Source organism: Protopterus annectens, chromosome 3.part1 (assembly GCF_019279795.1).
Source record: "Protopterus annectens isolate FY-2018-M chromosome 3.part1, PAN1.0, whole genome shotgun sequence".
Taxonomy (NCBI): domain Eukaryota; kingdom Metazoa; phylum Chordata; order Ceratodontiformes; family Protopteridae; genus Protopterus; species Protopterus annectens.
In genome coordinates, this window is record NC_056732.1 from 1,530,940,635 (window position 1) to 1,530,953,177 (window position 12,543).

Consider the following 12,543-nt stretch of genomic DNA (forward strand, 5'->3'; position numbering starts at 1 on the left):
ACACCTTTTGGGAACAATCAATCACTCCAAAACTGTAAGGACAGGAAGAACAAATTGGTTTATAGCTTGAACTTTGTTTCTAGATGTTAGTGCTGTTTTCAAGATTAATTGCAGTGTTCTAAAATATTCCTTAGTAAGTTTTATTTGCATTTTTTCATGTTTTATTGTTGATCCTTCATCATTTCTCAAATATTTATATACTCCCTCTTGCTCAAATTCTTTTATATCAGATTCTTGTCACAAACTGCGGTTTTCTTGGTGTTGCAGCTTTCCTGCTTTAACGTTTGCTTTTGCGCATTTATCAAGACCAAATGTCGTTCTTATATTACCTGAAAAAGTTTTGACTACTTGCAGCTGTACTTTCATTTCTTCATCTGATGAGCTATACAGTTTTAAATCATCTACAAAGAGAAGATGAAAAGACTTTACACTTTGTTTCTGGGAGCAAAATTATAGCCACAACCTAATCTGTTAAGCAGACAGCTTAATGGGTTAAGGACAAGGCAAAAGAGCAGCTAGAGAGTCATTCTGGAATATACCCCTTTGAATTTTTATCCCTAGAATAATAATTTGTTCTTTATCATGACTTAACTGCAAAGTGGTTTGCCACTGAACCACTGTTTCATGGTTGCTGTGATGTAGTTTATCAGCGTAGGGTGTATCTTATACATTTTTAAACACTCTTTTTTCCATGAATGTGGGATACTGTCAAATGCTTTTTTGTAGTCTATCCATGCTATACTTAGATTTGCCCCCTTTTTACAGTTCTCCACTATGACTTTATTTAACAACAAATGATCCTTTAGTTGTATTGTCATAACTGAGACTTATTTTAAATGACTATAAACTATTTTGGCATCAATTCTGGTGTATAGTTTATATGTCGTCGGAAGGCAAGTTACTGGCCTAGTTTTTAGGATAACTTGCAGGTTCGCTCTTAAGTAGGAGCATTGTTTTTACTGCTGTTAGCCAGGTAGGTGTCTGTTCGGGGTGTCCATATAAATAGTTCTTACTCATGGCTAAATCTTCGTGCAAAGATGCCACTACTTTTAATACTTTTAGCGAGAAGTCAGGTACTGCGTCTGGGCCTGGTGTTTTCCAATTAGAGGCTTTTCTTAACTTTGTTTCAATCTCTCTGGCCGTTACTTCATTCCATTTCATATCCTGTACATCTGAACTTCTTATTCTTTCTTTCTTTTACTTTTTCTATCTATTTAGCATCTTTATTATCTTCCACCACAGGATATTCATAGATATTTCTCCAAAATGTATTGCTTTCTTCTTTTTTTGGTGGTCTTTCAGTTCCTTTTACCTTGTTTCCAAATTCTGTATAAAACTTTTTTGGGTCATCAATAACTTGCTTATTTTGTTCTTTTCCTTAATATTTATCTGTGTATCTTTTAAGTTTTTCTGCCTGTGCTGATATTTTTAGGGTACCATTTGGGATAGTGCATAATAAATCCTGATCTGTTATAATACTGTGCATTGCTTTTATCACGTCTATCTTTCTGAGTATTTTTGTTGATCTGTTCCCTCTTCTATACTTTTCTAACAGTGACACTTCTTATCTTAATTGCTTTATACCTTTGTCTATGTGATACTTCCATAATGGCATTTGATTTCTCCCAGTCCTTTCCATACTACCCTGTGTTCTTGTGCTAGGACTTTTATCTGTTATTAATTTGGCTGCACAGTAACATATCCTATTTACTTCTGTTATATTGCATGAATCTCTATGGACAGTCATAATTCATGTGTTAATTTTTTTATCATACTTCTAACATTTTGGGTTTTATTGACCTTCTACAGTCTATTTCTTTCATTGATCTTAATATGTCTATCCATCTCTATTAAATGAAGCAACTCTTCTCTTAGATAATTTTCTTCTAAACTGAGGGCACATTCTTTTTTCTCCATTTTCTGTGGACATTCTATAGAAAGTTCCAGAGCATCTTCCTGTTCCATGTTCTCTTCAGTTTTGCCTTGTGTTGCTCTTTCATATAGGAACTCACTGGATTATCACTCCATGACATTGACTGTCAGAGTTTTCACAGTTTCCTGTTCTTTCCCTTTCTGTATAGCTTGAACTGAGTGGGAGACTCCAAAGTATCTGCATATGTCAACTGATTAGATATTTCCCACTCCACTGGTTTCTCCTTAATTTGGGTGTCCATTGCTCTATCCTGTTGTGTTATTTGAGTTAAATTTTCTACCCTAAATCCTTCACTTTGCAGTTAATCCATAACTGCAGTTTCTATTTCTTTTAACTTCTTCATTACTAATCCTCTTTTTTATTTTTTGTATTGTAACATTTTTCATATCCAGATATATTTGCCTGTATTCCTCTTCAAATATCTTTGGTGCTGCTCTTTTTGTATTGATTAGTTTTGCTTTCTCCTTTGCATAAATATTGCACCATATTAAATCTCTTTTTATTTCTCATGTCCATATTTCTTCTTCAGATGTCTCCTCCTCCTCTTGTTTCTCCTTACTTTGGGGACTAGCTGTTCCATCATGCTGTGATATTACTTGAGTTAGACTTTCTACACTGAATCCTTCACTTCGCAAATATTCCACAACTTCAGCTTCTATTTTTTAACTTCTACTTGACTAATCTTCTGTTATACATTCCCTCTCTGTGATCTTATTTTTTTATTGTAAAATTTTCTATATCTGGATGCCTTTGCCTGTATTTTTCTTAAAATATCTTTCGGGCTGCCTTTTTTGTGTTGATTAATTTGGCTTTCTCCTTTGCATAAATATTGCACCATATCAGATGTTGCTTTCTTTCCCATATCCATATTTCTTTCTTATACCCTTCAAACATCTCTAAACTTTGTTCTTTAACTTTTTGCACTTCCTCAGGCTTTTATTTTTCTAAATGGCACAAGGTTTCTTGGTCTATATAATGCTTTTCATGGATTTGTTGTATTAATGAACACACGCTTTTATTTGAAGCTTCTGATAGTTTTTCATGTGGAAGTATGTTTCTTTAATCTAATTTCTCTTAATCTTTTTGTATATTTTTTTATCTGGAAATTCTGGGCTTCTTGTATAATAGTAACAATACATAATTTCTTTCTTATCCTCAATAGTCCACTCTATTGTCTGTATGGCACTTTGGCCTATCAGTTTTTGTGATTTTTGTAGACTGCTAATTCCTTCTACAACAGAAGAGGCCATCCTCCCCATGGGCCTGGCCTAGCCCCATTGTAGGGATATTTATTTGTCTTGAAGATTCTACACTGTCATTTTTTCCAGTCCTGGTACCAGTGCGCCTACCAGGATTGGGCACGTTTTTATCCCGGACTTGTGCACCCAGCTATCTTCTTTATTTTTTAGTCTACTTCTGTCCATGATATATGCTATATAAAGTACGGTCTATATATCAGTGTTGTCCTGGTGAGATTTTGTGAAAAACAACGTCCCCCTCATGAAGGTAGTCACCAAGACTTGAAGATGAATTCAGTTCCAGCAATACTTTTCTCCTTTTGCTGATTTTATCATCTCACCATTCGGGCCTCTAATAGCTTGAAACATGACCTGTCAGACCCACTAGGATCTCTGTTTAACCACAGCCACACGACAGGTTTTGTGCTTAACGAATGGGGGACTGCAATGCATATCCCTCTACACTAGGGGGATGCCTTCCAACACCTGGGGAACAACATACCTGTAAGTCTGACTAGTCTCATATGCAAGGACATGGAAAGAATTATAATGTAACCGATAAACAATGACATAAGAAATTAATATTCACTGGACCCTACCTAGTTCTTTTTTGTCAAAGGCAGATCATGTCTACTTAACCTGGTTGACTTTTTCAAGCAGGTCACTAAAGCTATGGATGGAGAGAAAAAGAGTGCATAGTGCCTACCTTGACCTGGCCAAGGTGTTCAACTCCAGCTTTACTCCGTAGTATATCGCCTACTCTGAGGTGATCTCTGCCTAACATATAAAGCTATGTCAAACCCAGAGCTGTTGGACATGCTACACCTAAAGAAATCTCAGTCCCTCTGAGCTACATGCTCTAGGGACCTAAACTTTGTCACCACAATAAACAGGACATGCTTGAGGGATAGATTCCTTTCCCAGAGACTTCCTATACTCTGGAACAAGCTACCCATCTATGTCAAGCAAAGTTCTTTATTAGCACTCTTCAAGAAAAATCTTGATGAGTAGATGGGAAATAGGAAATACACCCCAGGGATCACTTCTGTGTCTCTGCTGGACAGTGGCACAGGAAAATAACTTTCTTGGGTGGTGTAAGCTATGGATCCTTGCTGGCTAGGCTTACGTAGGCCCTTGGGCCTAGCCTAGTACCTACCTATGAATCTATGAACCTGTATCTCACTCAGGCATTTCAGATAAGTTTACAAAATTAGGCATAAACCCATATGTCACCCAATGGATAACCAGCTAGCTCACTGATAGGGCACAATAAGTTAGGATGGGGAATCCACATTCACAAAGAGGCCAGTTACTAGTGGAGTCCCATAGAGATTGGTGTTGGGGGCCTCTCCTTTTTGGCAAAGCAAACATCAAGGGCCTTTGTCTGATGAAGTTTGCAGATTACTAAAAATTATGTGTGGTCATTGAATTCCCTAAAGACAAACATACCTTTCAAAAGGGCCTGACACAGAAAAACAACTGGTGCAAGAGCCATGGACTAAAACTCAGTGTAAAAATGCAAAATAGTATCCTTTGGAAAGATAGCCACCTCTGGAAATTACTACATTGATAATGCACCCCTACAAGTAGGCCCAATGGTCAGGGATTTGGGAATTCATGTCGACAGTAACCTGACCTTTGACCACCACATTTACTGTGGTGAGAAAAATCATTCTACATTGCACAAGTTACAGGTAAGAGCATGGCATCCAGATCCAAGAATGTAATTATTATTCGGTACTTAATTCTCATTTCATCAATCTTTGAGAACAATGCAGCCTTCCAGAACTGGAACCAGCACTAGGCAACCTAGGCAGTTGCCTAGGGCCTGCTGGCTGGGGGCCTACCACAATGTTTAATTTTTTAATTAAACATTGTTTCTTTAAGGATGCACTCTGTGTCTGTTTAATTTCTTCTTTAAGAACACACACTGCATCTGTGCATACATCTTTGAACTTAAGCACAGAAACTGCAAAATCATGCATCTAGGGCTCAGAAATCCACTGGCAATGTGTAAAGTAAGGTAAGCAGAACTAAGGACTAAAGTAATGTCTTTCGGCTTTTCCTGGTTAGGGGATGCCACAGCAGAACTCCGGTCCGCTAATGATTGGCAGTGGATTTTTATGGTGCTGAGGTGCCAGCCTGATACCCAACCTTCAAAGAAGGCACACCCATTCACGCATGCACCTACCTGCATGTCTTTAAACGTCACTAAGGACTACCGAACTGAAAAATCCTTGGAGGAGGTCATATCAGGAGTGTTAAATTTGAAACATGATGTCTTAAATGCAGTACAAAGCACTTACCTAAAGATGTGAACTTTTAAGGTGTACAGGTCAAGACATTACCAGTAGAAAAAGTGAAATGCAGGTGTTTTTGAATAGGTATCTGCTAAGACCTGCCCTCATCACCTGGGGAGGTAATATCTTATGATTAAGATAATAAAGGTAGTCCACAGTAGGCCAGTAACATGTACAACATGGACATAGAAGTGCTTTAAGAAAAAATGTAATGACTGAAATATGCTCACCATGGAGGTTAGATGGAGAAATAGGGAATGGCAGACATTTATATATAACCTGGTAGAAAGCAAGGTAAAGGAAAAAGGTATTTTTTCAGAAAAAAGTCTGAAAGCAAAGCAGCTTTGTTAAACTGCTGCACCAAATGAAATCATTATCAAGAACTATTTATTCATTAAAAGACTGTAATACAAGGGGCTCAATGACTGCACTCCAAAACTGAGGAAAAAAATCAGCCTTAATATAATAAGGTTCATATTTATTTTTGACAGTAAAATAAAACAGTTTTTGTATAATAATTACATACAACATAAATGTTTTTCTGTCATATTTTTTGTTTCTTTAAAAGGGTATTTTAAATGTTTAATTATATGATGTATAAAGGGGTGAGTGCAGTAGTTAATTCATAATGATAAAGACTTCAGGCAAAACTGGTAAGTATTACATAATTTATTGGTTGAATAAAGATGGTTTTATCACCTACTAGTGACAGAAGTTTTTTTAGTATTTTTTTTTTTTTTTTTTTGCTGATCTTGTGCAAGAATAACTAATTTGGTCAGTGTCCTTTGGATTTTACATATGTGTAATATATATATATATATATATATATATATATATATATATATATATATATATATATATGTATGTGTGTATATATATATATATATATATATATATATATATATATATATATATATATATATATAGAGTCCCTTCAAAACAATGAATTACCATAACATCGACTCGCATAATAGAGAGACTACATTGCTGAAAATTTAAATGAATGAATTTCTGGAAAAGTGTATTTCACCATTGTGAACTTTGCCCTTTTCTCCATTGTAGTGCAATCTCAGAGTTGGTATATTTAGTTAGGGGGTGTGGTGTGTGCAGCTCCCCACTTTGGTGGGGTTAATTTGATTTGGTTTGTGTTTTACTTATTGGTGGTCAAGTGGTTAGTTTCCTGGTGGCTTAATGGCTAAGGTGTTTGCCTTACAAACACAAGGTGCAGGATTTGAGTCTCACAAGAGATAATTGGCTAGGCTTAAAATGGCTCACAAGGTCAGTTAGCTTAGTAATGAACTATGGGGGTAAAATACCCCATTTCAAAACTTTGAACTTCAAATGTCTGAGACCATAAGATCGAAGTTTTGAAACTTCGAAAACCTAATAAAAAAAAAATAAAAACAAAAAAAAATGTTATGATTTTTCAGGGGGATGCCCCCCTGCAGCACCCACACCCCCTGCTAATTAAATATACCAACTGTGAGAGCACACTACAGTGAGGAAAACAGTAAATATCCCATTCTTTGCTGTACAGTGATCTCCATTCAAAATGTTAAAAATTTTAAAACGTCAATCTTATGCTCTCGGCCTTCTAAAATTCAAAGTTTTGAAACTTTGAGCTTCTGCAGGGGATCTATATCTATATCTATCTATATATATATATATATATATATATATATATATATATATATATATATATATATATATATGCGCATATGTATTTTATATATATAATCTATATATATAATATATATATATATATGTGTGTGTGTGTGTGTGTGCATTTTGATAGATAAATGTATCTATATATAAATATATACATATATCTATATGTATAAATACATGCATTTCATACATACGTGCATGTGTGTGTATGTGTGTGTGTGTGTGTGTGTGTGTGTGTGTGTGTGTGTGTGTGTGTGTGTGTGTGTGTGTGTGTGTGTGTGTGTGTGTGTGCATGTGTGTCTGTGGCATGTGGTGGTCTAATATCCCATCCAGTATTAGTTCTCTATCTTACATGCACTGAGTGCCATGAAATAGTCTATCTAATCTTTGACCCTGCATTAGATAAATGAGATATCTGAGAAAGAAAATAATAGTTGTACTGAAGGATATGAATAGGGGGTCAGAAACAGGTCGAGATGCAAAGGTTTCAGGGTCAGCCTGCATCCTGGAGTTTATGTAAAATATGGTAGGAGTGGGGTCTTGTATCCCTACAAACCTCAAAATCCTTTTGCTGAAAATAATGTTCCTTTTTCAACCTCTTCAACTGCTGACCTTCTGTCCTTTAACCCAGTACTGAAAGGTACCCATGAAGTTGTAGTATTGAATATAACATCACTGTATGACAGTTTTAAAATTAATAAAATATCTGAATTGGCAATATAACCTAAAGATATGTGCAATTATCTATGAATGAATTACACCCTTCAGACCTAGACTGGGATCCCTGAGCATTCAGATTCATGCTGTGTGACTACATGAAATTTAATTACTTGTTCAGTGCTCAGTCCTCCCTGATATCTCAGCTAACATGGAGGTTTTACCCAGACAGGCTTACCCAGTTACATGAAGATATAGCATTAACTAAACCAGAGTACAGAATGTAGAATGTTAAAATAAAACAGACCTGCCTGCTTGCTAAAGAGGATGGAAGACATAAAAAAGGTCAACTCTACTGGGTTTTCAGCTGGAGCACATTCATTTAAAAAAAACAAAACAAAACAAATCAGGAAAGAATCGCAATGCATGCTATATTTACCAGGTTATCACTATGGCTTCTCTTCGGTCGTTTCTTGCGTTTAAAGAACCCAAGTAATTTATCTTTGAAAACCTGTGGAGAGCAAAAATGACTTTATTTCCGCAGCAGTCATTGTTAGATGTTATTCTTTTTTACACAACTACTCTGACAGATTTATGTATACCTTTGTTTCTTAATGAAAACATATGGAAAGAAGAAGTATATCAGTATAAAAAAGGTATACTAAAACACATCAGTTTGTACCCCTCTCAGTCCATAGACCGTTAAATAATAAGGCGCATCTGTCTTAGCAACACTTATTAGCGTTATTTGGCAGGTTATGTGAACATATTATATTCTTCTAAGACTCGTTATGACACCACCCATGAACTCAAATATACTGTAAGAAGTTGTAGATATTGATTAGGCAGAGCACCTTAACATCTTACTCAGTCTTCCCTAACAGACCAGAAGTGAACGCTACCCTAACTTTACAAAGTATATCTCATAAGCTATGACAGTTCTCTACCAGGTAAATTAGTCTGTCTCCATCATGGAAGTATGAATTAACCAATTTCTCAGTCAGTGTCACAACTCTTGCATACTTTACCAAAGAAGGAGCATATTTTCTACAGAGGTCCCCTGTACTCATAATGTTTAGAGTACTGTTTTGAATCATATATCATCATTTAATGTAAGAAACAGCTTTTCTTATAGCTACATCATTTCATTTAAGGAAAGAAACAGCTTTCCTTATACCTACATTTTTCCTTTTTCTCCAAACTGAGAATCTGCTACTCTGCATAACAAAGGTGGTGTCATACTTTTTACCATGACTTGGTGTAGTGATCCCACTTGCATTTCACAACTTTAGTGCAGACACACACAGGGAAGTCACAAATGGCACTCTCTACTGTGCAAAGTGAGGTAGTGGAGTGGAGGGGCATGCTTCATTGTAGGCCATGAAGATGCATCTCCTGTGAGTAAAATCTCACTGTACCACATGATGGTGAGTGAAGTCACTAACAGAGTACTGTGAAGGATCACTGTTCAGTCATTGTTCTCATGTACACTTGCTTGCCTGCTTGCTTACATTTTATGGGGTTCATCATACTACATGAATCAAGTTTTTTCCCCTAAGACATTCTGGTAGTCATGCTTCCTGGCTGTTCCTCACCATTGAGGATCTATTTATTACCGGAAGTGATATCCTTTGCCTCAAAACGTGCAACCGTGACATATTTAAAAATTGGATTTTGACTTATGCACTTCTGTATAACAGGCTACACACAGATGTAAACACAAACAGGTATACATAGGGAGTAGAGTATCTGTTCCTTCTCTTTTTCACAAGAAGTGAACTATTGTTTTTTTTTTTTACTGTTACTTGAAATAAAGTGCTTAAGTATGCAAGTATGCAGGGTTTCTGAATACGCAGCCTTTCAATATAAGCTTTCATCCCTAAACGTAACTCACTGATACATAATTTTCTATTAAATGCTCCAACATTTGTAAACAATAGCTACATCATGTCATCATAATTTAGCAGAGCAAGGCTAATAATTGTGTATTTTTCTTCTTCCATATGCCCGAGTTCCTCTATTTGTCAGCCATCCTTGAACCATCCTAGTACCTAAAGTGTAACCTTTCCTAAGAGGGCAGTGTTTTATGTTAGTGTGAGATATCTTCCCTCCCCTTTTCTTCATTTTTAAGGGAACCAGCCTTATTTTACCATTTAGGGTAGCCCAGTAGTGTGCATATCCAAATATAAACAAGAAGCCACAGCAGGGCCTGCAGTCACTGATTTTTAACACTTTATCCGGGGCCATGCTAAGACGCAATAAACATAGGAAGAAGGGAAGAATGACAAATGTTTGTTGAAGCAAATAAGCAAAGTGCAGTAGATTGAATCTGTATCCCCAAAATGCCTGACTGCTACAAATTGCCCCTGTTAAAGTATAGCATAATCTGACATGTTCTCATCTTGAAGCAGATGTTTTGTTGGGTGTTCAGGCGTTACCTCAGTCTATGATATTGGGGGACACAGTACACAACATTATCTGTGTTTCTAAAACTGTGTTTTAGGTCTGCGGTAAGGATCTCACACAGAAAGACCAATACTAACTGTTTATATGGAGTTTTACTAAAATTATAACTTCTTTTGTTGTGCTTAGTGATAATTATACTGATAAAACTACCATTGTAATAACACGGACATATGACTTACTGGCCAGTTCTGTGTTAAGACTCAGATTCTACATGTAAGTGATTTTGTTGCCTTCTGAAAAAAAACAGCAGACATGCTTTGTTTATTCCAAATTATATTCAGTATGTCTACACCTTCCTAACTACATATAATTGACTTACGTCACAGAGATGTGGGCTGCAAAATAAGAGGACAGAAAATGTAAACTTGTCTTTGCCTTTCATATTCCTTATTTATGCTAATACACCAGTCTTCAGCCTCAGACTTGGTCATATGGAACACTTGCTGTCTTAATGAGTCTTCATAAGCACGCACAAAGAAATATTGAACTTTTCAAATGTTATGGTAATTGTTTGTGAGAAAAATATATTTAATCACATGAAAGTGTCCTAGCCTTTCATACCTGCCTTGTGAAGTGGCATATCCCTGTCATCTTACTTTCATTTAACTGTCCTTGGGTAGGTTTGGCCAGTAAGGGATGTAGCTCAGTAGTAGAGTACATGCTTTGCATCTATGAGCTCATAGGTTCAATCCTCAGCATCTCCATAGTGATTTAATTTCATTTAACTGTGGACAAACATATGAAGTACATGAAATGATACTCTAGTAGGCTTCTATTTTTTGAATGAGTGAAATGACTATGTACAAGTAAAACAGGATAAGGAAAATGGGAATGTATATTCAGCAGAATAAAGAAAAGGAAGATGGCTATTCAGTGGGATAGGGGAAAGGGAGGGATATATTCAGGGGAATAGGAAAAGGGAGACATTTTTGGTAGGTAAGAGCAAGTAGCAACATGGAGCAACTCAGATCACTAGTCTTTTTATATTGGCATTATTTGTATATTCACAAATACCTTTCATCTGCAATGATTTATGCATAGCCTTATGATTTTGGCATTAGATTTACCCTTGCTACTTCTTTATTTACTGATGTCCCTCATAAAGTCAGAACTGCTTATGGCTACATACCTTATTAAATAACTAAACTAAGCCTATACATAGACTCACTATCACTAACTATATATTTTAAAAAAATAGAAAGTGCTTCTCTTTTTGACCCCCTGCTATGAATTTAAAGACCAGTGCTATGATTTTTAATGTTCAGAGGTTGAGACGTATGCACATAAATATGTGATAATACTTGGCTAGCCCAAGTGTACTAAGACATGGAATCTGTTTATGATGTTGGTAACTGAGGGCTGGGAACAATCTAGCGTTGCTGGAAGAAGGCATAAGGGAGTTTGTTCTGTATGAGATACAGAAGATCTTTCTGGAGGACACTGTCCTTCAATAATTCCTAGGACTGTATATGTACAGATCTCAAGAGAGCACTACCAAGGCAGAATTGGGAGAGGTTAGTGGCCTTCTCTGTAATATGGGCCCAGCCTGGGTTCTGTGGTGTAATGTGGGCCCAGGCCTATGTTCTGTGGTGTAATGTGGGCCCAGGCCTGTGTTCTGTGATATAATGACTATCTTATGTTTTAAGTTTTCATTATTTTGACATGCTGATGTTTCTAGCTGCTGGTACTGTTTTATTAGCTATTTAAGATCATAGCTGCTGGCTATGATGGTTCAGTTTGTAGTGTTTTGTTGTACATGTGATTCTCATGCAGAAAAGTCAGATCTATGTTGTAATCTGTTCTTTAAAAATTCCTAAAAAGGGCACATTTGTGTATTCAGTCCACCACAATGTCTCATTTACTCTTAATTTTACAGTGTACAGAGAGTGCTGTGTGTGCTGAACAATTTTGCAAAGCAGCACAGCTTCATCATGGCTAACATAAAAACCTGCAAAAACATCTGTAGATTAAGTCCTACCTACAAGAGAGCCTTGCTCACCCTGGGATGGGTGTCAAGGTTGTTACTATGTTGCAGCACTCAGACAGAGAAGCGCACACACACACACACACACACACACACACACACACACACACACACACACACACACACACACACACACACACAATCACTCACTTTCTCTTTTGTATGCACCTGGCATATAAGGTCTTCTGTCATAATGAAACATTATCAACTACTTGACCACAAACAAATCTTGCAGTTTTTAAGGTGGAAAGCATTGAACCCAACCAAAACAAAGGTCACCTGGTTTTGAATGCTTGA

The 12,543-nt window shown here is 36.5% G+C and overlaps 1 protein-coding gene across 1 annotated transcript in view; it reads right to left on the minus strand.

The window, feature by feature from the left end:
- The window catches only part of ASIC3 (acid sensing ion channel subunit 3), a 522,157-nt gene that overhangs the window by 168,875 nt on the left and 340,739 nt on the right, over nucleotides 1–12,543 (minus strand). The window contains exon 9 of the mRNA XM_044066319.1: nucleotides 8,236–8,307. Coding sequence (XP_043922254.1) covers nucleotides 8,236–8,307 — 72 coding nt within the window. The remainder of the gene's footprint in view (nucleotides 1–8,235; nucleotides 8,308–12,543) is intronic.